General features: G+C 50.8%; 1 protein-coding gene across 3 annotated transcripts in view; it reads right to left on the bottom strand.

Annotated features, from left to right (window-relative positions):
• The window catches only part of CLPTM1 (CLPTM1 regulator of GABA type A receptor forward trafficking), a 40,373-nt gene extending 21,024 nt beyond the window's left edge, over positions 1 to 19,349 (bottom strand). Inside the window, exons 1-3 of one of the 3 annotated variants that reach the window (XM_074386191.1) lie at positions 19,333 to 19,349; positions 12,161 to 12,273; positions 494 to 617 (exon numbers count right to left, since the gene is read on the bottom strand). In XM_074386191.1, the coding sequence (XP_074242292.1) occupies positions 494 to 496 (3 nt within the window). In that variant the 5' untranslated portion in view covers positions 497 to 617; positions 12,161 to 12,273; positions 19,333 to 19,349. Of the gene's footprint in view, positions 1 to 493; positions 618 to 12,160; positions 12,274 to 18,674; positions 18,695 to 19,047; positions 19,150 to 19,332 lie in introns of those variants that run through there. The other 2 variants (XM_010350945.3, XM_010350946.3) reach the window with 2 other exon arrangements.
• Positions 19,350 to 24,653: the final 5,304 nt, after the last annotated feature.

Genomic DNA, 24,653 nt, shown 5'->3' on the forward strand with positions numbered 1-24,653 from the left:
AACAAGAACTTCCTCCTTTCTCAAGACCCTATGGCCATGTTCACTCAGAAAAGTCTAGAGTGACAGGTCTGAACGCTTTTGCTCCGGATGCTCCTGAAGCCCTGCCCATGCCCAAGCCCACTATGGAAGTGCAGGTCTCCTCTCCTGTGCCCACCTCCTGACAGCCTCTGCTGGCTCCCTCCCCTCCCCACCTCTCACACTCTCTCCCTTGCACACCTCCCTCTGCAACCTTTAAAGGCTGAACATACTTTTGAAATATAAAATCCAAAGACCCTGGTTAGATATTTTAACCAAAAGTATTTGCTTTTTCCTTTGGGTGACACAGGTCTCATGTGATGGGGATGGACCCAGAGCTCCTCAACCCTAGACCTGCTTTCCTAGACTCGCCAGTGAGCAGGAACCTGGTCTGTCCGGACTGCTGACATCACTCCTCCACAATCCGCGCCGCCTCGCCCCATCATCTCCCAACTCTGCCCTACTACCCGGCAGTTACCATTAAAGTGTCTTTGGGGAACAGGTTGCGGCTGGCGACGCGTGGGGCTCCTCCAGGGCCCGCCTGGTCCTGAGGGGCTGGCCCTCGGCGAAACCAGCTGCTAATGGCCCAGATGATGAAGATTCTGAGGAGAGAAGCAGCAAGGTGGTGAGTCCCCCTGCCTTGACGCTCCGCCACAGACCCACCTGACTTCCTGTTGACTCAGCACATGCAGCGCCTGACCAGGACCTGGTAACCAAGTCAGGGAGCCCCTGAGAAGACAGTTGCAGGGCTGGCAAGAAGATAAGATGTCCCCAAAGACCACATCTGGGGAGAGAGCCCCGACGCCACTGTTTAGCAGTGTGGGGGTGGCAGCGCCCTGGTCTGCATGCAGACCTGACTCGGTCCTCCGGGAGCTCCTGGTGAGCACACGGCCGCAGGGGCTGACTCTCGAAACCTCAGACTGGGACCTGCTATCCAACCCCCGGAACCCCCCAAGAGGATGCTAAGAATCTGGAACCCCTGGCCGGGCACGGTGGCTCATGCCTGTAATCCCAGCACTTTAGGGAGCGAAGGCAGGTGGATCACAAGGTCAAGAGATCAAGACCATCCTGGCCAACATGGTGAAACCCTGTATCTACTAAAAACACACACACACACACACACACACACACACACACACACACACACACACAAAATTAGCTGAGCGTGGTGGCACACGCCTATAGTCCCAGCTACTCAGGAGGCTGAGGCAGGACAATGAATTGCACCCGGGAGGTGGAGGTTCCAGTGAGCCGAGATCATGCCACTGCACTCTACCCTGGAGACAGAGCGAGACTCTGTCCAAAAAAAACAAAAACAAAAACAAAAAAAATCTGGAACCCCTTCAGTGTGCAGATGAGTGAACTAAAATAAATAAATAAAAAATAATAAATATTAAGATTTTTATTTTTATTTTTATTTTTATTTTTTTTGAGACGGAGTTTCACTCGTTACCCAGGCTGGAGTGCAATGGCGCGATCTCGGCTCACCGCAACCTCCGTCTCCTGGGTTCAGGCAATTCTCCTGCCTCAGCCTCCTGAGTAGCTGGGATTACAGGCACGTGCCACCATGCCCAGCTAATTTTTTGTATTTTTAGTAGAGACGGGGTTTCACCATGTTGACCAGGATGGTCTCGATCTCTCGACCTCGTGATCCACCCGCCTCGGCCTCCCAAAGTGCTGGGATTACAGGCTTGAGCCACCGCGCCCGGCCAATATTAAGATTTTTAAAAGAAAAATCTGGAATCCCAGCACTTCAAAAGCACAGAACTGGGGATTGTTAATGGCTACAAAGAATATAAAGAATGAACGAGATCTAGTATTTGACAGCACAACAGGGCAACTACAGCCAACAGTAGTTTAATTTAATTATATATTTAAAAATAATCTCGCCGGGCGTAGTAACTCACACCTGTAACCCCAGCACTTTGGGAGGCTGAGGCAGTCAGATCACCAGGTTAGGAGTTCGAGATCAGTGTGGCCAATATGGTGAAACCTCATCTCTACTAAAAATACAAAAATTAGCTGGGTGTGGTTGAGGGCACCTGTAGTTCTAGCTACTCAGGAGACTGAAGCAGGAGAATGGCTTGAACCCAGGAGGCGGGGGTTGCAAGTGAGCTGAGACGGCACCAATGCACTCCAGCCTAGGTGACAGAGCAAGACTCTGTCTCAATAAATAAATACATACACAAATAAATTTAAAAGTATAATTGGGTCAGGTGCAGCAGCTCACACTTGTAATGCCAGCACTCTGGGAATCTGAAGCAGGCAGATTGCTTGACCTCCAAAGTTCGAGACCAGCCTGGCCAACATGGTGAAACCCAGTCTCTATTAAAAACACAAAAACTGACAGGCGCGGTGGCTCAAGCCTGTAATCCCAGCACTTTGGGAGGCCGAGGCGGGTGGATCACAAGGTCAAGAGATCGAGACCATCCTGGTCAGCATGGTGAAACCCCGTCTCTACTAAAAATGCAAAACATTAGCTGGGCATGGTGGTGCGTGCCTGTAATCCCAGTTACTCAGGAGGCTGAGGCAGGAGAATTGCCTGAACCCAGGAGGCAGAGGTTGCGGTGAGCCCAGATCGCGCCACTGCACTCCAGCCTGGGTAACAAGAGCAAAACTCCGTCTCAAAAAAACAAATAAACAAACAAACAAACAAAAAACACAAAAATTAGCCAGGCATAATGGCAGACACCTGTAATCCCAGTTACTGGGGAGGTTGAGGCAGGAGAACTGCTTGAACCTGGGTGGAGGAAGTTGCAGTGAGCCAAGATCGTGCCATTGCACTCCAGCCTGGGAGACAAGAACAAAACTGTCTTAAAAAAAAAAAAAAAAAGTAGTAAAGCATCTTGGATTTGCAGGTCTAGGCAAAAAAAAAAAAAAAAAAAAAAGTAAAGGAGCCCTATAAGCTTCTTCATATACCTGAGGACATCTGCTAGGTGTTTTCATAGGTGACAAAAATGCTAGCCTAGGCTGGGCGTGGAGGCTCATGCCTGTAAGCCCAGCAAGTTGGGAGGCCGAGGTACGTGGATTGCTTGAGCCCCAGAGTTTGAGACCTGGGCAACAGACATTGTTTCTACAAAAACTACAAAAATCAGCCAGTTACGGCAGCACATAGCACGCCTATAGTCCCAGCTACTCAGAGGCTAAGGTGGGAGAACCACCTGAGCCCAGGAGGTAGAGGCGGCAGTGACCCATGCTACTGCACTCCAGCCTGAGCGACAAGCAAGACTGTGTTTCCAAAAAAAAAAGAAAGAAAAGAAATGCTAGCCCAGGGCACATATGACATATAAGGTAACCAGAGACCTACCCTACAGGAAACTAAGACCCAGCAAGGCACAAGCCTCCACCCCTGGGAAGGAGGGAACCAGGCGGCCTACCCATTCCCAGGAGTTGTACACCAGGTACACAGGGCCAAGTATACAAAGCCACTCGTGGGACAAGAAGTCACGCTGGGCAGCTTAAGCCCAGAACCTGGTGCAAGGAAACCTAAGACTTGGTAATGTCCCCAGGCAGCTGGCAGAAGCAAAGGCAAACCTCTCTGTAGCAAAATATGCTCATCCTAGCCGTGAAATTCCTATAAATAACTTTTCAAGTGGCCGGGCGCGGTGGCTCAAGCCTGTAATCCCAGCACTTTGGGAGGCCGAGGCGGGTGGATCACGAGATCAAGAGATCGAGATCATCCTGGTCAACATGATGAAACCCCGTCTCTACTAAAAATACAAAAAATTAGCTGGGCATGGTGGCGCGTGCCTGTAATCCCAGCTACTCAGGAGGCTGAGGCAGGAGAATTGCCTGAACCCAGGAGGCGGAGGTTGCGGTGAGCCGAGACTGCGCCATTGCACTCCAGCCTGGGTAACAAGGGCGAAACTCCGTCTCAAAAAAAAAAAAATAATAATAATAACTTTTCAAGTATAATGCTCAGGACACAGACAGAGATAAGCCAGGTGCAAATGAAAACAAGACATTATGAGTGAGGACCAGCAGTAACAACAGATACCAAAGACAAAAGGAGGCCTGGGCGTGGTGGCTCACGCCTGTAATCCCAGAACATTGGGAGGCTGAGGCAGGTAGATCACCTGAGGTCGGGAGTTTGAGACCAGCCTGACCACCATGGAGAAACCTGTTTCCATTAAAAATACAAAAATATTAGCCGGGCGTAGTGGCACATGCCTGTAATCCCAGCTACCTGGGAGGCTGAGGTAGAACTGCTTGAACCCAGGAGGTGAAGGTTGAAGTGAGCTGGGATTGCGCCATTGCACTCCAGCCTGGGCAATGAGAGCGAAATGCCATCTAAAAAAAGAAAAAAGAAAAAAAAAGAGGCCGGTGGCTCTCACCTGCAATCCCAGCACTTTGGGGAGCTGAGGCGGTGTATCACTTGAGGTCAGGAGTTTGAGACCAGCCTAGCCAACATGGTGAAACCCCATCTTTACTAAAAATACAAAAATTAGCCAGGGGTGGTGGCGGACACCTGTAATCCCATCTATTCAAGAGGCAGAGGCGGGAGAATCCCTTGAAACTGGGAGGTGGAGGTTGCAGTGGGCTGAGATCATGTCACTGCACTCCAGTCTGGAGGACAGATTGAGACTTCATCCTAAAAAAAGAAAGTGTCCTTAAAGAGAAGAAATATTCCTTCTTGATTTCTTCTTCCCTCCTGTCACCTGGAATGTGGATGTGATGGCTGGATCTTCAGCAGCTGTCTTGGGCTATGAGGATAAGGGGCAAAACCTAATGATGGTGGAACAACCAGCGGGAAGGAGTCTGGGTCACAGAAGATTTCAGAATCCTCGTCTGCCTCCATCCAGACTGGTGTATAAGAGAGAAATGAACCTCTACTGTGTTAATGGAGGTCTCTTGGTTGCATACGGCCATGTGATTATTAAGTGATACAAGTACTTATTAATTACAGTATTAAAGGACCACATAGCAGAACAGGTTAAGAACCCAGTCTCTAAACTCCACTATCTTTGTCTGAAGCCCAGCTCTGCTACTTACTGTGACCACAGTGGTCAACTTCAATGGCTGAAACAGAGATAATAACAGTGCCTATCTCATAGAGTAGTTTATAAGCATTAAATGCATTACATTATACATATGTATTTTATAGTGTATATATTTATGAAATACACACACGCACATTCCTCAGAATGGAGCCTGGTACATACCCAATAGGTGATTTGGAAGTTTTAGCTATGACTGTTACTTTTTGGCATACCAACAACTTTGGAGTGGAAAAACACTCAGTGAATTCTAGTGTGGGTAGGGTGCCTCCCTGCTGAGCCCTGATCAGGGGCAAGATCAGGCACAGGGACTTGTCTCTGCCTGGAGAAGCCACAAGACCCTGGGGTCCGGGGTCCCAAGGGCCATGGCCCAGCTGAACCATCTGCTACCTCCCCAAGAAGTCCTTGACACGTACTGCTGGGGACGGTCTGGAACTGGCAATCTCTGGTGAGACCGATGCCTCCAACAGAGGCTCCCCTTTTAGTAAATACACCAAGGGAGGGTGTGGAGCAGGCAGCGTGGCCCCTGGCTTAGCGTGTGGCCTGTGGGGGATATACCAAGGGAGAGTTGGGGGGATATACCAAGGGAGAGTGTGAAGCTGGGATGGATGCCCACAGGCAGCTCGGCCCCTGGCTTACTGTGTGGCCTGTGGGGGTCCTAACCCCTCTGGGCTTCCAGGTCCCCATGCATAAAACAAGGCCAGGCCTTTTTGGATTCCAGATCCCCAGTCCCCCAAAGAACATCTGTGTGTATCCACACCCACAGCTCTGTGGACCCTCTCAGAGGGCTCATGGCCGCAGCCCTTCAGCCATGCATCAGGCCTGCAAGAGACTGGGCCTTTCTAATGCTTTCTGACGTACTTGAGTAAGGCAAGAAAACAGACATTAAATCCTCTCTCCCACCCCAAATAGGTATTCGACATTCACAGGTTCAGAAGACTGTTAAATATATGAAAAGACATATAATAAACTCTCCCTCCCACCCCATTCCTTTATATACCCAGTTCCTGCTCCACCTCCTACTCCAGGTAACCACATGTGCTCAAAACCACAGACATCACCCGATATCTAGACAGGCCATTTCCAAACAATCAGCCTCAAGCTACAGGGAGCTCATGGGCCCCTGAAAACAAACCCTGAATTCCATTTTAAGAACTGCAGCAAGATGGTCTCTGAGCTCCCACCCGAGCTGATGTTTGATGCTGCCTAGTTCTAAGAAAGGAAATTAGCCTACAGTGTGACTTGTATTAAAAACATCTCTCTGAAGGAAGCTCCCTTATGCACTGACGTGGCAAGATTTCGAAGATATATTGTTAATGAAAAAAATCAAGGAGCAGAACAGCGTGTAAAACAGGCTACCTCTTATGTAAAAATGAAGCGAAAGATAAAAATAATTTTCATGCAGAGATGCTTGCAGCATGAAAAAAAAAAAAGGTGACACATAAGAAAATCTGAAGTCTTTACGTGGCCGTGGGGAGCGGAGGGGAGGTGGAGACGATGAGGGACAGGGACCCACGACTGAGAAGCCTAGGGCACCTGGCAGGAATTTTTGAGGCACACGTGTCAGCTTTGCAACTCAACAGAGTGGGGAGGTTTCTTTCCCGCACAGCTTCTCAGCGTCCTGTGTGACGCTCTTGGAAGACACCCGGCAGGCGGTTCTGCTCTAGTCTAGGATGGGATCAGTGACTACATCAGGGATCATTAGGCTTTTCTTCTTTTTTTGAGACGGAGTTTCACTCTTGCAGGCCAGCCTGGAGTGCAATGGTGTGATCTCGGCTCACCGCAACCTCCACCTTCCGGGTTCAAGCGAGTCTCCTGCCTCAGCCTCCTGAGTAGCTGGGATTACAGGCAGCCGCCACCATGCCCAGCTAATTCTGTATTTTTACTAGAGATGGGGTTTTCCCATGTTGATCAGGCTGGTCTGGAACTCCAAACCTCAGGTAATATGCCCGACAAAGTGATGGGATTACAGGTGTGAGCCACCATGCCCAGCCTCCTAAGCTTTTTTTTTTTTTTTTTTTAGCTGTTTTGCGATATATTTCCTAAGGTTTTTTTTTTTTTTTTTGAGACGGAGTTTCGCTCTTGTTACCCAGGCTGGAGTGCAATGGCGCGATCTCGGCTCACCGCAACCTCCGCCTCCTGGGTTCAAGCTATTCTCCTGCCTCAGCCTCCTGAGTAGCTGGGATTACAGGCACGTGCCACCATGCCCAGCTAATTTTTTTTTGTATTTTTAGTAGAGACAGGGTTTCACCATGTCGACCACGATGGTCTCGAACTCTCGACCTTGTGATCCACCCGCCTCGGCCTCCCAAAGTGCTGGGATTACAGGCTTGAGCCACCGCGCCCGGCCATCCTAAGGTTTTTGTTTGTTTGAGACACAGTCCCATTCCATTGCCCAGGCTGGAGTGTAGTGGTATGATCATGGTTCACTGCAGCCTTGACCTCCCGGGCTCAAGCAATCCTCCCTCTTCAGCCTCCCTAATAGCTGGGACTCAAGGTGTATGCCATCATACCCAGCTAACTTCTTAGTTTTTTAAAGAGATGGGGTCTTGCTATGTTGCTCAGGCTGATGCTAAGGGCTTTTGTTATCCACACTGAACAACAAAAGGAATCACAGCCAACATGATCTGAGCGTGCGCCAGATCCCGCACCCCTCGGAGGACATGAATCCTCTTGGAATCCTTTCGGTGCCCCTTGAGCTAATTGTCAAGATTCCTGTCCTGTGAGGTGGAAACTGAGCCTCAAGAAGAGTTATCACGTAACCAGGCCCCACAGCTCAGAGGTAGCAGGGCTGAGATGTCAGCATGTCTGTGCTCTTACAGGCTATTTGACACTACCCACCCCAACCTCCAAATTTTATTAGCTAATCCCCGCTCCTAATTTTTCTGTATTTTAATCAACTCTGTCTCAGCATCTGTATATAATCCCATTCAGGGCCAATTACAAAAGTGTGTGCTTGGCCAGGTTTGGTGGTTCAGACCTATAATCCCAGCACTTTGGGAGGCTGAGGAAGGCGGATCACAAGATCAGGAGTTTGAGACTAGCCTGGCCAGCGCAGTGAAACCCTGTCTCTACTAAAAATACAAAAATTAATCGGGCATGGTTGTGCATGCCTATAGTCCCAGCTACTCGGGCGGCTGAGGCAGAATAGCTTGAACCCGGGAGGCGGAGTGGTGAGTGGAGATCACGCCACTGCCGTCCAGCCTGGGCAACAGAGTTAAACTCCGTCTCGGAAAAAAAAAAAAAAGTGTGCGCTTACGGGCTGGGCACCAATACATTACGCTTTTTCATTACCTTTTTCTTTTTTTTTTGAGATGGAGTTTCACTCTTGTTACCCAGGCTGGAGTGCAATGGCGTGATCTTGGCTCACCACAACCTCCGCCTCCTGGGTTCAGGCAATTCTCTTGCTTCAACCTCCTGAGTAGCTGGGATTACAGGCACGCACCACCATGCCCAGCTAATTTTTGTATTTTTAGTAGAGATGGGGTTTCACCATGTTGACCAGGATGGTCTCGATCTCTTGACCTCGTGATCCACCCGCCTCGGCCTCCCAAAGAGCTGAGATTACAGGCTTGAGTTTCATTACTTTTTTCTTTTCACTCTTCTGTGCTGTTTGAATTACTTAACTTTGTAAAATAAACACATACTATTTCTAAGTTAAGGGAAACCAGTAATAAGATTTTGTAGAAGAGATGAGTAGCTGCCCCCAAAAACCACTCTCCTGTTCCTCCTCAGTAACTGAGGCCCTGCTTTCCAGAAGGATGTTCACTTTCCCAGATTAAAGACCACATTTCCCAGCCTCCCGTGCAGCTGCCCATAGCCACATGAAGATGTTCTAGCCAAGGGAATAATTGTTTTATTATTATTTTTTTTGAGACAGACAGAGTCTCGCTCTGTCACTCAGGCTGGAGTGCAGTGGCACGATCTCGGCTCACTGCAACCTCCACCTCCCAGGTTCAAGAGATTCTCCTGCCTCAGCCTCCTGAGTAGCTGAGATTACAGGCGCCTGCCACCACGCCCAGCTAATTTTTGTATTTTTAGTAGAGATGGGGTTTCATCACATTAGCCAGGATGGTCTCGATCTCCTTTTTTTTTTTTTGAGATGGAGTTTCGCTCTCGTTACCCAGGCTGGAGTGCAATGGAGCGATCTCGGCTCACCGCAACCTCCGCCTCCTGGGTTCAGGCAATTCTCCTGCCTCTGCCTCCTGAGTAGCTGGGATTACAGGCACGTGCCACCATGCCTAGCTAATTTTTAGTATTTTTAGTAGAGACGGGGTTTCACCATGTTGACCAGGATGGTCTCGATCTCGTGTGATCCACCTGCCTTGGCCTCCCAAAGTGCTGGGATTACAGGCGTGAGCCACCGCGCCCGGCGGTCTCGATCTCTTGACCTCGTGATCCGCCTGCCTTGTCTTTCCAAAGTGCTGGGATTATAGGCGTGAGCCACCGAGGCCAGAGAGATAATTGTTTTAAACATCTCTGCTGTGCAACTCCTTCTGTCTGATAAGTAGGGGAGCTGATTGGCTAACTGCATGGTCTCTTATTTTGTGAAAATACATCTCCAAAAACAAAGTAATAAATAAAATGAATGTCTGTTTTGCAGAGGAATAAACAAAGGCTCAGAGCAGAAAAGGGGACTGTCACCAGGTCTAGGCAGGCAAGGATAGAACCCAGCGCCAAGCATACTCCTCACTACCACCCAGCATCTCCCCAGGGCCTCAGACAGAAGTTGGGGTTTGAAAACGCAGGCCCTGGGGTCCCACTGCCCAGGAATGGCATGCAAACAGACAGGTGAAAGGGTCACCACCAGGCAGTCACAGAAGAACAACTGCTGTCTGATGCTACATACAGGAGCTAACTAGAGTAGTAAGAAGTCAGAGAGACAAGTAGAAAGGAGGCTGCCAGGTGTTGTGAGGCGGAAGAAATAGGGAGCTGGTGTCTGATGAGCGTGGAATTTCAGTTTGGGAAGAGGAAGTTCTCGGAATGGATAATGGTGATCAGGGCACAACAGTGCAGATGTACTCTGCCACAGGACTATATACTTAAAAATGGTTAAAATGAGCCGAGCCCAGAGGCTCACACCTGTAAACTCAACACTTTGGGAGGCTGAGGCGGGTAGATCACCTGAGGTCAGGAGTTCGAGATCAGCCTGGCCAACATGGTGAAACCTTATCTCTACTAAAAATACAAAAATTAGTTGGGTATGGTGGTGGGCGCCTGTAATCCCAGCTACTCAGGAGGCTGAGCAGGAGAATTGCTTAACCCAGGAGGCAGAGGCTGCAGTGAGCTGAGATTATGCCACTGCACTCCAGCCTGGGTGACAGAGAGAGACAGTCTCAAAAACAAAACAAAACAAAAAGGTTAAAATGTAGGCCGGGTGCGGTGGCTCAAGCCTGTAATCCCAGCACTTTGGGAGGCCAAGGCGGGTGGATCACAAGGTCAACAGATCAAGACCAACCTGGTCAACATGGTGAAACCCCGTCTCTACTAAAAATACAAAAAATTAGCTGGGCATGGTGGCACGTGCCTGTAATCCCAGCTACTCAGAAGGCTGAGGCAGGAGAATTGCTTGAACCCGGGAGACGGAGGTTGCGGTGAGCCGAGATCGCGCCATTGCACTCCAGCCTGGGTAACAAGAGCGAAACTCCGTCTCAAAAAAAAAAAAAAAAAAAAAAGTTAAAATTTAAACATAGGTAAAAATGGTAAATTTGATGTTATGTGCAGATGTGGACTGAACCAGTCTCCCAAAATTCATGTGTTGAAATCTTTTTTTTTTTTTTTTGAGACCAAGTTTCACTCTTGTTTAGTGGAGACCGGGTTTCACTAAGTTGGCCAGGATGGTCTTGATCTCTTGACCTCATGATCCACCCGCTTCAGCCTCCCAAAGTGCTGGGATTACAGGGGTGAGCCACCGTGCCCGGCCTATGTGTTGAAGTGTTAACCTTCAGCACCACAGAAACTGAATTTAAAGAGAGGGTCGCCCCAACATTTTTTTTTTTTTTTGCGATAGGGTCTTGCTCTGTTGCCCAGACTGGAGTGCAGTGGTGTGATCTTGGCTCACTGCAACTTCAACTTCTGAGGCTCTAGTTAGTGATCCTCCCACTTCAGCCTCCTGAGTAGCTGAGACTACAGGTATGCGCCACCATACCTGGCTAATTTTTTTTTTTTTAGATGGAGTCTTGATCTGCCAGGCTGGAGTATAGTGGCGTGATCTTGGCTCACTGCAACCTCCACCTCCAGGGTTCAAGCGATTCTCCTGCCTCAGCCTCCTGAGTAGCTGGGACTACAGGCGCACACCACCATGACCAGCTAATTTTTGTATTTTTAGTAGAGACGGGGTTTCACCATGTTGGCCAGGACGGTCTCAATGTCTTGACCTTGTGATCCGCCTGCCTAGGCCTCCCAAAATGCTGCAATTCCAGGCATGAGCCACTGCACCCTGCCAGATTTTTTTTAATTTTTAGTAGAGACTGGGTCTCGTATGTTGTCCAGGCTGGTCTCAAACTCCTGGGCTCAAGCGATCTTTCCGACGTGGCCTCCCAAGTGCTGGGATTATGGGTGTGAGTCATCATGCCCAGCCCAGATAGGGTCTTTAAAACACTAAGGTCCATGGGGTCATTATGGTGGGCCCTAATCCAGTATGACTAGTGTCCCCATAAGAGAAGCTTAGGACTCAGACACATACAGAGGAAAGAGCACATGAAGACATAGGGAGAGACAGCCTTGGCCTTATGCAAGCCAAGGACAGAAGCCAAAGAAGAAACCACCCCTGCTCACACCTAGATCCTGGACTTCCAGCCTCCAGAACTGCAAGAAAATCCACTTCTGTATTTTTGTTGTTTAAGCTACTTGGTCTGTATTACTTGTCACAAAGGCCCTAGCAAGCCATGTCAGTATTTTTTGCGTTTTTATTTTTTTACAAATCAGGCAGCCCCCACAAACCAGAATAGGCTCAGGGAGACTGCCTATTTCAGACATTTTCCCAGAGCAAAAAAAAAAAAAGGTTTAGAAAACATTCCATCATAAAAAAAAAACCTCTACCAATACAGTCATGATTACCATTCTCAATTGTCAGCTGACTTTTCCTTTCTTCCTTATGCTTTCATTTGAAAGTTTTCAGTGAACGAACCCAAGTCCCATCTGCTCACCTGAACAGCACACCTTTGATGACCTGCCAGGCATTGGGTGCTGGCTGGGGCGGCGCGTTCTGAGGCTGGGTCTCCGCCGGCGCGTCTCTCCCGATGCTGCCATTGCTGGTCACCTGTGGGGGACAGACGCCATGGTAAGGAGGGAGAATGGACACAGACGCTGTCTTAGACACCATCACACACGAAGCTGGGCACAGGCTGAGCAAAGAGTGGGTGCTTATCAATAACTGGAGAATGAATCAGGGAAGTACCTAGGAAGGTGTGGTCCTCTTCTTTTAGGAGGAAAACACTCCCTGAGTACCTCCTCTGTGCTTCAGACCCACTGGTAACCCAGACAGTCCTTTACTGTCCTCCCGGGGTTCGACAGCCCGGCGGGGGAGACAGACTCATCTCCAGACAGTGACTGTCCAGAGTGGGGCTGGAATGCAGGAGCCTCAAGAGGCACCTGGAGTCCAGCAGAGGGGTCGGGGTGACTTCCTGGAGGAGCGAGCGTCGCAGCTGAGACCCAAAACATAAGTTGGTGGCGCAAAGGAGGAAGTATGAGAAGCAGCTGGTGCAGAAACAGAAGATGAGAGACAGTCTGATTCTGATGACTGTTCACTGTTCCCTGGGGCTGGAGCCAGGATGCAAGGAGGTGGCTATTAGGGACAACAACAGAAGGAGTCTCGTGGCAGGTGCCAGGTTCTTCGAGGCTGGGGCTTAGCTGAAAGGGCCTTCCCTGGGCAAACCATTCCTGAGGTCCCTTCTGTGCCCAGCCCTCCCCTCCAAGGGCCCCTGGTCCAGCAGGTGAGACAGACAGAACAATACAACCAGACTATCAGCCGCTACCATTAGCCATGGCCACAGGACGTGCATGTGATGGCACACAGCACACTAACCCTGAGGCCACAATTATGACCAGCTCCAACAGGCTGCTGAGCAAAGTGAGGCCCAGAGAGGTGAAGCCACTTGTCTGGTCACTCAGGAAGGATGAATGCAGAGGCAGAATGACAGAAGAGAAGTGGGGTGGGCGAGGGAGTCAGGCAGGGCTTCCCGGAGGAGGGCTCTTCACTCAGACCCAGAAGCTCACAATCGGAGACTCTCCAAATGTCAGGTTGGGAAGGGGATGTTCTGCTCATCCTTTGTGCACCCTGCTGGCTCCCCAGTGCTGTTCTCATTCACCCCTCCTCGCAACGTCCCCTCAGCCCTCAGCCTTCAAGAGGCAGAAGCAGGGCTGTCATGGTCACAGTTAGCTTGGGAGCACCAGCGGCACAGAGCAGGGGTGTGATAAACACCTATGAAGCCACTGGTGTCTAAAGGGTTTGCCCTGGACACTCAGATCACCCAAACCCAGATGCCACTGAGGCTCCAGGATCCAGCCTTCCCCTCCACAGCCCCCAGCCCATGCCTCTGCAATGTTTTCACTGTTCACCTCACCCACCAGATAGCAAATGCCCCAGGAGCATGGTCAGAGGGGCCACATTTGTTAAATGTTTCACTCGTCACCTCCTGTCCCCTTCCCCAGCAAGAGCTCTTTCCTGTAATCTCCCAAAGCACAGGATGGCATGATAGGGGCTCCAAGGGCAAACGGACCTGAGCTATTGTCCTAGTCCCACCGTTCTTGGCTGTGACACCTTGAGCACATCACTTCAACCCTCTGACCTGTAGACCAGGCTGTGAAAATACTGGCACATTTTAGACAGAAATTTGGGCCCTGTTTGCCCAGAGCTGGGGATCTAGAGGGAAACACACCAGAACAGTAAACAAGGTAATTAAAAATGGTATACAGAAAACAAGCAGGTGGAAGTTACAGCAACTGGGTTGGGGACAGGGACCCACTTTAGAGTGGGTGGTCAGAGAAGTCTCCCTAAAGAGCTCCATTTGATGTCCGGGTTGTCTGGGTGAGACCCTCGGGCTGAGACAGAGGCAGCCATATTCCAGTGAGGAGATATATGGGGTGGGGGCTCCCTCCTCAAGGCCAGCCTAGCTCCTAGGAGATTTACGGGTCCAAGTAAGGCCTTCAATGGGTCTGAGCTGATTTGGGGTCAGGAATGAACACTTGGCACCAGGTCAGGATTTGAAGCCACATCTGGCTGACTCACAGGTCTCTTCTCTTACCCGTTAGTGACGGGCGATCTAGCAGGGAACCTTCCCATGGAAAGCCAAGTTAAAACCACAATGGGATGTCACTTCACAAGCATTAGGATGACTAGCATCAGAGAGACGGATAATCACAAGTGCTGTGGATGTGGAGAAACAGGAACCCTCATACACTGCTATGGGGCAGGTAAAAGTGCAGCCACTTCGGAAAATATAGCAGTTACTTAACGAGTCATATGTGCACCTACTACACAATCCAACAAACCCATCCTGGATGGCTGCCCAGGAGGCAGAAAACATGCAGCAGGCCGGGCGCAGTGGCTCACACCTGTAATCCCGGCACTTCTGGAGGTCAAGACAGGGAAGATCACTTGAGCCCTGGAGTTCAAGACCAGCCTGAGCAACAGAGCAAGACCTCATCTCTATTAAAAAAAATGTAAAAATTAGCCAGATATGGTGGCACATGCCTGTGGTCCCAGCTACTCAGGAGGCTGAGGTGGGAGGATTGACTGAGCCTTGGAGGATGAGGCTGCAGTGAGCCAGGATCACCCCACTGCACTCCAGCCTAGGCGACAGAGGTGACTCTGTCAAAAACAACAACAACAACAACAACAAGCCAAGCGCGGTGGCTCATGCCTGTAATCCCAGCACTTTGCGAGGCTGAGGCAGGCGGATTATGAGGTCAGGGGTTCCAGATCAGCCTGACCAACAAGGTGAAACACAGTCTCTAGCAAAAATACAAACATTAGCTGGGCATGGTGGTGCACACCTATAATCCCAGTTACTTGGGAGGCTGAGGCTGGAGAATCGCTTGAACCTGGGAGGCGGAGCGCACCACTGCACTCTGGCCTGGGCGACAGAGGGAGACTGCATCTCAAAACAAAACAAAACAAAAACAAACAAACAAACAATGGTGGCTCATGCGTGTAATCCTAGCACTTTGGGAGGCCAAGGCAGGAGGATCCCTTGAGCTGAGGAGTTCGAGACCAGCCTGGGCAACATAGGGAGACCCTGATTCTATTACTCAAAAAAAAAAAGGAGCAAAACACAGCCACACAAAAGCCTGTATGGGAATGTTCATAGCAACATTCCTGGTAACAGCCAAAAACTACAAACAACCCAAATATCCTCTGAGGAGTGAACGAATAAACGGTGCCATGTCTGTGGACTACTACTCAGCAGTGAAAAGGAACGACTGGGAACATGTACTTTAGGATTTCCCCGAAGGCCAAATATCCCTGATCCTAGGTTGTAAAAAATAAAAAGGAACAATCGCAGACCTATGCAACACTGTAAACCTCAAACCCATTTTGAGTCTCTGCTGCCTAGGGCTGGGAGCAGCAGAGACAGCAAAAGGGAACTTTTTGAGGGGACAGAAGCTTTCTCAGACCAGACCTTGGTGATGGCCACACCACAGAACTGCATAAACGGACCAGAAGCCACTGAACTCTATCCTGACAACAGGTGAACGTTATAGCATCTGAATTATACTCCAATAAAGAGTCATTCTCAGCCAAGTGTGGTGGCTCATGCCAGTAATCCTAGCACTGTGGGAGGCCCAGGTGGGCTGATCGCTTTAGGTCTGGAGTTCAAAACCTGTCTCTCTTAAAAACACAAAAATTAGCCAGAAATCGCTTGAACCCAGGAAGCAGAGGTTGCAGTGAGCCGAGATCACGCCACTGCACTCTAGCCTGAGTGACAGAGCAAAACTCCATTTCAAAAAAAAAAAAAAAAGAAAGAAAGAAAAGTCAGGCCGGGCGTGGTGGCTCACGCCTGTAATCCGCTTTGGAGGCCAAGGCAGGCGGATCACCTGAGGTCGGGAGTTCAAGACCAGCCTGACCAACATGGTGAAACCCCCTCTTTTAAAGGAAAAAAAAAAAAAAAAAAAGACACTCTCCCCAACTCCTATTTCCCTCAGAGGAAAGGCCACGTCCTCTCCATGGCCTCCAAAGCTTGGCATAATCTGCGTCTGACCCCACCCACCTCTCTCCTCTCACTCACGGGCTCCAGCCTCCTCGACATCTCTTCATCACGCCAGGCACCTCCCACCTCAAGGCCTTCGCATCCGCTAATCCTTTGCCTGAAAGGCTTTTCCTTGGGTATCTTTGGGACTCCCTCTCTCACTTCCTTCAGGTCTCTTTGTTCGAGCATCATCTCCTCAGAGAAGCCTTCCTAGACTACCCTATTTAATTGCAACTCTTCTATCCCCATCCCAGTTTTATTTCTGTCCATGGCACGCACAGCCATCTGAACTGCTGTTTTTCTTATTTATCTTGTTCACTGTGTGTCCCCATCTGCGCTTCCCCTAAATCCAGCTCTAACTAGAACATAAGGGCAAGGGCCTTCAAGAGGGCAGCATCTATTTTGTTCACAGCTGTATCCCCAGCATCAGCACAAGGCCTAGTAGCTGATTCAATATGCATTTGCTGAAGGAATGAATGCAAAACGGTGGGTTCTGTGTCTGAGTTTCTGGCCATACCAGCAGGCTGGCTAAGGCAGGAGACAGGGCCGAGGGTCTGCCCGCTGTGCACTAGGCTCCAGCCGTGGGAGGAGCAGTGGCTGTGGACACATCAGTGACGAAGACATAGTTCCTGCTCCTGGATCTGCACGTCCACGCACACGCAATCCCCAGCATCTGCTAAGGGACCCAGGAAGTAGCTGAGACCACCAGCGCTAGGCAAGAGCAGGAGGAAGCTAGGTTTTGCCGCATGTCTTCACTGGATTACCTGGATCCACCATGGGCATCAGGAATTCCACCTCAGCCCAGCCTCTGTTTCAAGATCCGCTCATTCCACAAACACTGAGAACCTCCCCTGTGTCCGGCCCCGTGCTGAGCAGCGCTAAGGAAGCAGTGGTGACCACGACAGTCCTGGCTCTGCCCTCCTGGGGTTCCCAGTCCAGTGGAGGAGCCCAGTCCCCAGACAGTGAAGCCCAGTGGAGGCAGCGCTGGGACAGGGGAGCCCAGACAATCAAAGAGGGCTTTCTGCAGGAGGGAACATCTGAGATCCGTAGGACACACATCAACCAGCTAACGAGGGGAGAGACCTGTGCATTTACTATGAGGAAAGGGACTGAGAGGCAATAAAAGAGGTTTAGAAATAAAATAGGTTCAGAGCAGTGGATCCTCCCTAGGGCAGTGGCTCTCACAAGGAAGCCTTTGCCTCCCTGCTCCTGGAACATCTGTCAATGTCTGCAGACATTTTTGGTTGTCACAACTGGGGAGGGGTGTCCATGCTACTGATATCTGGCATGTAGAGGCCAGGGATGCTGCTAAACATCCTAAAATGCACAGGGCAGCCTTTGAAACAAAGCATTATCCAATTCAAAAATGTCAGTAGTCCCGAGCTCGAGAAATCCTAGTCTAGACTGAAGAAACGAGAGGGATCATGCAAGGCTGAGATTTATTAAAGAATTTGTACTTTACCCTAAAGGCAAAGGAGTAAGTCTTGATTGTTTTCACGCAGAGTTGGTACAAGAGAAGATCAGAGTGCCATCTGGAAGCTCCGGGCAATCAGATCAACCTGGGCCCTGGTCTCTCAAACCACCCCCAACCCAATAATCAACAGAAACTAAGAAGGGAAACGACCCCCTTTCAGCAAGACTAGGAAACCCCTGAAGAAAGGAGCTGAACCTTCATTCCGGCACTAACTCAACAAACATTTCCTGAGCTGTCCCTGAGGCCAGGCCCCGGTTGAGAATGCTGAAACGATTCAGAGCAGATATAGTAGGCTCTATTACACAAATTTCATCCAGGTGTCCTCCCCGGGAATTACGACTTGATCCTTCTCTGGGCTCCCCCAGACCCTGACACAGACTTTTGTCACCAACCTAATGATTCAGGATTATAACTCTTTGTTTACATGTCAGTCTCCACTCCCCCCGCCCCCCACCCTCGGAGAGCAGGGACGTGGCTGGCCCTCCTGTCCAACCTCTGCATTTGACACGGGAGAAATAAAGGCCTAGAGAGAAAGGAACTCACCCAAGGTCATACAGAGAGTCAGCTTCATTCTCCCCTCTCAACCCGCACTCCTCTCCCCTGAGCTGCCTCCCACATGTCAGTGACATCCCAGTGGGTGGGTCGACAGCACCTTGATGTCTCCATCTATTTCCCAAATGCCTGAACGGCAGCTGCCTGAAATGGTATGTTCTGCAGTGTGTTTAATTAAGGCAGCGGGGGGTGGGGGGGGGGTCAGAAGTCATCTGCACCTGGACTAATTAACCCACAGGACTAGTTTACGTTAAAAGCACATCATACCAGTCCCTGTGTCAGCAATGTCTTGTTAAGAAGTTACAAATCTAACCCGGATGACCTTCTGGAAGCGCCTTAGTCTCACTGTTCCTTGGATTCCTGTCTGTAAAATGGGTCTGTCGGCCGTGCTCTGATAATCCCGACTTCTCCAGAGCTAGAAAACTCCCAATTAATCACTGCGCACACCTCAAGCACTACAACGAGACTCTGAACGCCAGACGACTGTAGAACCGGCCTTGGAGGCTGGAATCCCGGAGTCGAGAACCCAGCGCGCCAAGATACAAGCCAGCATTCCTCCGAGGCACTGTCTCCCCGGCTCGAGCGACGAGCCCGGTGGCTGCCCGGCGCGAGCGTGCAGGAGACCCGACACGCAACAGGGCCCCGTTCCCGGCACCGTCCGGCCTCTCGGGCTGTCCGGCCCCGCCTGGGCCGGGTATTCAAGGTCCCTCTGGGCAAGGAGCCCCCAGTGCATGGGATTCTGCGACAAAGACTAGGACACGCCCTGTGGGAGGCCCCCGGCTGGGGAAGAATCCCCTCAGTCCCCTCTCGGCCTCCGTACCTGACCGGAGCCGCCTCCCCCGGCCGCCACCACGGCGCTGCGGGCCCCGTCCGCCTCCTGCGCCGCCGCCATCTTCCCGCTCCGGGTCCCCGCCCCCGCCGCCAGCCCCGCCCCGTCCCCGACGGCGCAGCGCAATCGCGCGAGATTTCACGCTTTCCTAGCCCTGCCGGGCCACCGTATCCTGCACGAGCGCCTTAGCCACGCCTCTCGGGAGGGCCACTTCCGGTTACGAAAGGACCGACCAGGCCACCGTACTCCTCTTCCCCGCAGCCCATTTGTTTTCACCTAACAAGAAACGGTGTATGCTCCGAAATCCAGCACTTTCTCGGCCGGCATGCGCCTCCCACAAGTTCTGTGCTTTCCGCCCCGTCTCATTAACTCGACTTTTAAAGAGTTTTACGAGCCTTCCGGGTCATCCTGTCCGCTTCTCCCTGCCGATTCTTCGAGTCCTTTCGTTCCACGTTTCTTGAGGTTTACCGGCCACAGGACAGGCTTCAAAACACGCCCTGTGTCGTCATAGGAACTTTTCTGGCCACCGTATTCGGATTGGAAGAGCAGCGTTTTACCCAGTACCCTCGTCTTGTTACTCTTCTTCCTAACACAGCTGCGTCCAAATCTCCTGAGCTCATAGTCTTTTCAGTGTATTTAGAGTTCCAATTCCAGGGAACTTAACGGCCAACACACCTCCGATGAGACCCCCCAAGCTTTCGGGCAGCCCTGCTTAGCATGCATGCGTGTTCCCTTAGTGGTCCAAACCTCGCATCCCTGAACTCGGCTTCACGGACTCTGAGAATTCCACAATTTTTCGTTAGCTGTGTGTCTTCCTGCAGTTCTAATCCTGGACATGTGCTGAGAGACCCCTGGCTTGGAGAAGGTGTTACGGAGGCCCAGAGAGGACAAGATTTTCAGAGGCTGTTAACCCTTCACCCATGAACTGGGGTGAAGGTCTGGCCTGGGTTCAAACCCTTGTCCTGCTACTGACCGGTTAAGAGATCCTGGACAAGGGCCGGGTGCGGTGGCTCAAGCCTGTAATCCCAGCACTTTGGGAGGCCGAGGCGGGTGGATCACGAGGTCGAGAGATCGAGACCATCCTGGTCAACAAGGTGAAACCCCGTCTCTACTAAAAATACAAAAAATTAGCTGGGCATGGTGGCGCGTGCCTGTAATCCCAGCTACTCAGGAGGCTGAGGCAGGAGAATTGCTTGAACCCAGGAGGCGGAGGTTGCGGTGAGCCGAGATCGCGCCATTGCACTCCAGCCTGGGTAACAAGAGCGAAACTCCGTCTCCAAAAAAAAAAAAAAAAGAGATCCTGGACAAGTGACATTTTTTTTTTTTTTTTTTGGGGGGGGGCAGAGTCTCGCTCTGTCGCCCAGGCTAGAGTGCAATGGCGCGATCTCGGCTCACTGCAACTTCTGCCTCCCGAGTTTAAGTAATTCTCTTGCCTCAGCCTCACGAGTAACTGGAATTACAGGAGTGCGCCGCCACGCCTCTTTTTTTTTTTTTTTTTTTTTTTTTTTGCGTTACGGGGTTTCGCCATGTTGGCCAAGCTGGTGACGAGTGACATCTCTGAGCCTCAGTTTCTCCCCCTTTTATAAACTAGGGATTATAATCATACTTGTTATTCATCTTTCCGTTTTGCCCTCTTGTGTTATTTGGGAAGACGCAGTTAGCTAGCGAATGTAAAACATGAGGTCCTGGGCCTCATGCATAAAGTGGTCAATATTCGAGGTGCTGTGATTTTGAACTTTATATATTACCTGAAGGGAGTGCAAGCTTTGCATTGGGATATTCTAAATATTTGTCATTTTATTGTCTGTTTCTTCCACTTTTCTCTAGGTCTCAGCTCTTAGTAACAGTATCTCTCGCTCTAGGAAGCTCTCCCTGAGCCCATTTCCCGTTCTTCCTGGCCCCCTCAGCTCCTCCATCCCACCCCTGATCACTTTGTGTCATCACTGTCAGGGATGGGTGTGTCTCCCCAACTGGGCAGGCTGACCTGGAACTGTTGTGGTCACTGCTGTATCTCCAGCACTGCCCTGGGGATGATTCCAGAAAGAAAGTATGAGGCTCTCAGCCGGGTGTGGTAGCTCACGCCTGTAATCCCAGCACTTTGGGAGGCTGAGGCGGGCGAATCACGAGGTCAGGAATTGGAGACCAGCGTGACCAACATGGTGAAACCTTGTTTCTACTAAAAATACAAAAATTAGCCGGGTGTGGTGGCCCGCGCCTGTAATCCCAGCTATTCGAGAGGATGAGGCAGGAGAATCTCTTGAACCCGAGAGGCGGAGGTTACAGTGAGCCGAGATCGTGCCATTGCACTTTAGCCTGGGCCACAGAGTAAGACTTCACCTCAAAAAAAAAAAAAAAAAAAAAAAAAGCCGAGGGCAGTGGCTCAAGCCTGTAATCCCAGCACTTAGGGAGGCCAAGGCGGGTGGATCACGAGGTCAAGAGATCAAGACCATCTGGCCAACATGGTTAAACCCCGTCTCTATTAAAAATACAAAAATTAGGCCGGGTGCGGTGGCTCAAGCCTGTAATCCCAGCACTTTGGGAGGCCGAGGCGGGTGGATCACGAGGTCAAGAGATCGAGACCATCCTGGCCAACATGGTGAAACCCTGTCTCTACTGAAAATACAAAAATTAGCTGGGCATGGTGGCACGTGCCTGTAATCCCAGCTACTCAGGAGGCTGAGGCAGGAGAATTGCCTGAACCCAGGAGGCGGAGGTTGCGGTGAGCCGAGATCGTGCCATTGCACTCCAGCCTGGGTAACAAGAGCGAAACTCCTCCTCAAAAAAAAAAAAAAAAAAAAAAAAAAATAGCCGGGCGTGGTGGCGCGCTCCTGTAATCCCAGCTACTCAGTAAGCTGAGCCATGAGAATCGCTTGAACCTGGGAGGTGGAGGTTGCTGTGAGCCAATATCGCGCCGCTGCACTCCAGCCTGGGCGACGGAGTAAGATTCTGTCTCAAAAAAAAAAAAAAAATTAAAACTAGCTCACTGCAACCTCTGTGGTGGCATGCACCTGTGGTCCAGCTACTCTAAGGCTGAGGTGGGAGGGACGCCGGTGCCCAGGAATTCGAGGTGGCAGTGAGCTGTGATCACACTACTGCACTCCAGCCTGTCTAAAAAAAAAAAAAAAAAAAAAAAGATAAGTAAAAACTTCTGCCATCCCTACTGTAAGTCACAGGACAGACTCACTCTTCTCTCCACTAGGGGGCGCAAAATACTGATCGGGGCTGTGATTTCGGGTTCTGAGGGAGAAGGGGGCTGGGGATCCAAACTTTAGGACCCGAGGAAAAGGGATTGTGGGATCCCAGACTCTTGAGTTCTGGGGAAAGAAGAATCTAGGGGCCTGGACTCTGGGGGCCCTGAGGGGAATGGGGTTCTGAGAAAGGAAGGAGGAGTCTGGGGCGAGCACCAGGATTGGTTGGAAGCAGAACTGGTCCGGGCAGTGCTTTAGTTTGGCTCCAGTCCGTGGGAACCAAGCGCACAGAGCGGGGATTGTTCCTACAGGATCTACCCCTCCCCACCACCTCCTGCGCTTGGCAGCCTCAGTTCTTCCCAGGCCCCGGGTACTCTGGGGCATTACCCGCAGTCCCTCCCCAGGGCGCCTGTTTTCTACTGGACTCAGCTGTCCAGCCTCCGGACCTGGGAAAGCTGCCCCAAGAGTGTTGAAACCCTGACTGGAAGTTAATGGAGAAATACAAGCTGTGGATCCCCAGAGACCAATAGCCCCACCCATGGGACTTGGGAAGCAGGACCACCCTGGACCCCTTCATGATACAGGCATCTCGGCCCCCAGCCCTCTTCATTCTCGGTCCCAGCACTGGCCTCCTTCAGACCACAGAGCCTCTGCTTATTTGTACCTTCTGCCTCCTGTGCTTTTTGCTTGCAATTTTCTTTTTTCTTGTTTTTTGAGACAGAGTCTTGCTCTGTTGCCCAGGCTGGAGTGCAGTGGTGCTATCGGCTCACTGCAATCTCTGCCTCCGGGGTACAAGCAGCCTCCAGGTAACCGGGACTACAGGCGTGTGTCACCACACTTGGCTAATTTTTGTATTTTTATTTTTATTTATTTATTTATTGAGACCGAGTTTTGCTCTTTTTGCCCAGGCTGGAGTACAATGGCATGATCTCGGCTCACTGCAACCTCCGCCTCCCGGGTTCAAGCCATTCTCCTGCCTCAGCCTCCCAGGTAGCTGGGATTACAAGCATGTGCCACCATACCCAGCTAATTTTTTTGTAATTTTAGTAGAGACAGGGTGTCTTCGTGTTGGTCAGGCAGGTCTCAAACTCCGAACTTTAGGTGATCCGCCCACCTCAGCCTCCCAAAGTGCTGGGATTACAGGCATGAGCCACCACGCCCGGCCATTTTTAGTAGAGATGGGGTTTCACCACGTTGGCCAGCCTGGTCTCAAACTCCTTAACCTCAAATAATCCACCCACCTTGGTCTCCCGAAGTGCTGCGATTACAGGTGTGAGCCACCACCCCCAGCCCTTTTTTTTGTTGTTTTTGTTTGAGTCAGGGTCTCCTCCCTTGCCCAGGCTGGAGGGCAGTAGTGCCATCTCAGCTCACTGCAGCCTCGACCTCCTGGGCTCAAGCAATTCTCCTGCCTCAGTCTCCCGAGCAGCTGGGATTACAGGCACTCACCACCATGCCCAGCTAATTTTTGTATTTTTAGTAGAGACGGGGTTTCACCATGTTGACCAGGATGGTCTCGATCTCTTGACCTCGTGATCCACCCGCCTCAGCCTCCCAAAGTGCTGGGATTATAGGCATGAGCCACCGCGCCCGGCAATTTTTGTATTTTAAGTAGAAATGGGTTTCACTGTGTTGGTCAGGATGGTCTCGGGATCTCTTGACCTCGTGATCTGCCCGCCTTGGCCTCCCACAGTTCTGGGATTGCAGGCATGATCCACCACACCCAGCCTGTACTGTTTTTTTTGAGACAGTCTCTCGCTCTGTAGCCCAAGGTGGAGTGCTCTGTCTAAGGTTGGCCACACCCAAGGCTTTGGTGTCCAGCTTCCCTACTCTTCCTTGCCTGTAGTGGTGTCTGAAACTAACTTCTCCCTTTGTCTTTTTGTTCCCTGAGGGCTAGGGTCTCTCCATTTGTGGCCTCAGGATGGAGTAGAGCTCCTGGCTGTGAGTAATAGTCATGTTATTTCTATTACTGATAAGGAGAAAACAGTTAAGAAAACATATTACAGGCTGGGCACAGTGGCTCAAGCCTGTAATCCCAGCAGTTTGGGAGGCCGAGGCGGGTGTATCACTTGAGCTCAGGAGTTCAAGATCAGCTTGGCCAATATGGTGAAACCCCATCTCTACTAAAAATACAAAAATGTTGCCAGGCTTGGTGGCTCATGCCTGTAATCCCAGCACTTTGGGAGGCTGAGGCGGGGAGACCACCTGAGATCCGGAGTTTGAGACCAGCCTGGCTAATATGGTGAAACGCCATTTCTACTAAAAACACAAAAAATTAGCTGGGCATGGTGGTGCCTGCCTGTAATCCCAGCTACTCAGGAGGCTGAGACAGGAGAATCAATTGAACTTGGGAGTCGGAGGTTGCAGTGAACAGAGATGGCGCCAATGCGCTACAGCCTGGAACAGAGCAGA

This window comes from Saimiri boliviensis, chromosome 14 (genome assembly GCF_048565385.1).
Source record: "Saimiri boliviensis isolate mSaiBol1 chromosome 14, mSaiBol1.pri, whole genome shotgun sequence".
Classification (NCBI taxonomy): domain Eukaryota; kingdom Metazoa; phylum Chordata; class Mammalia; order Primates; family Cebidae; genus Saimiri; species Saimiri boliviensis.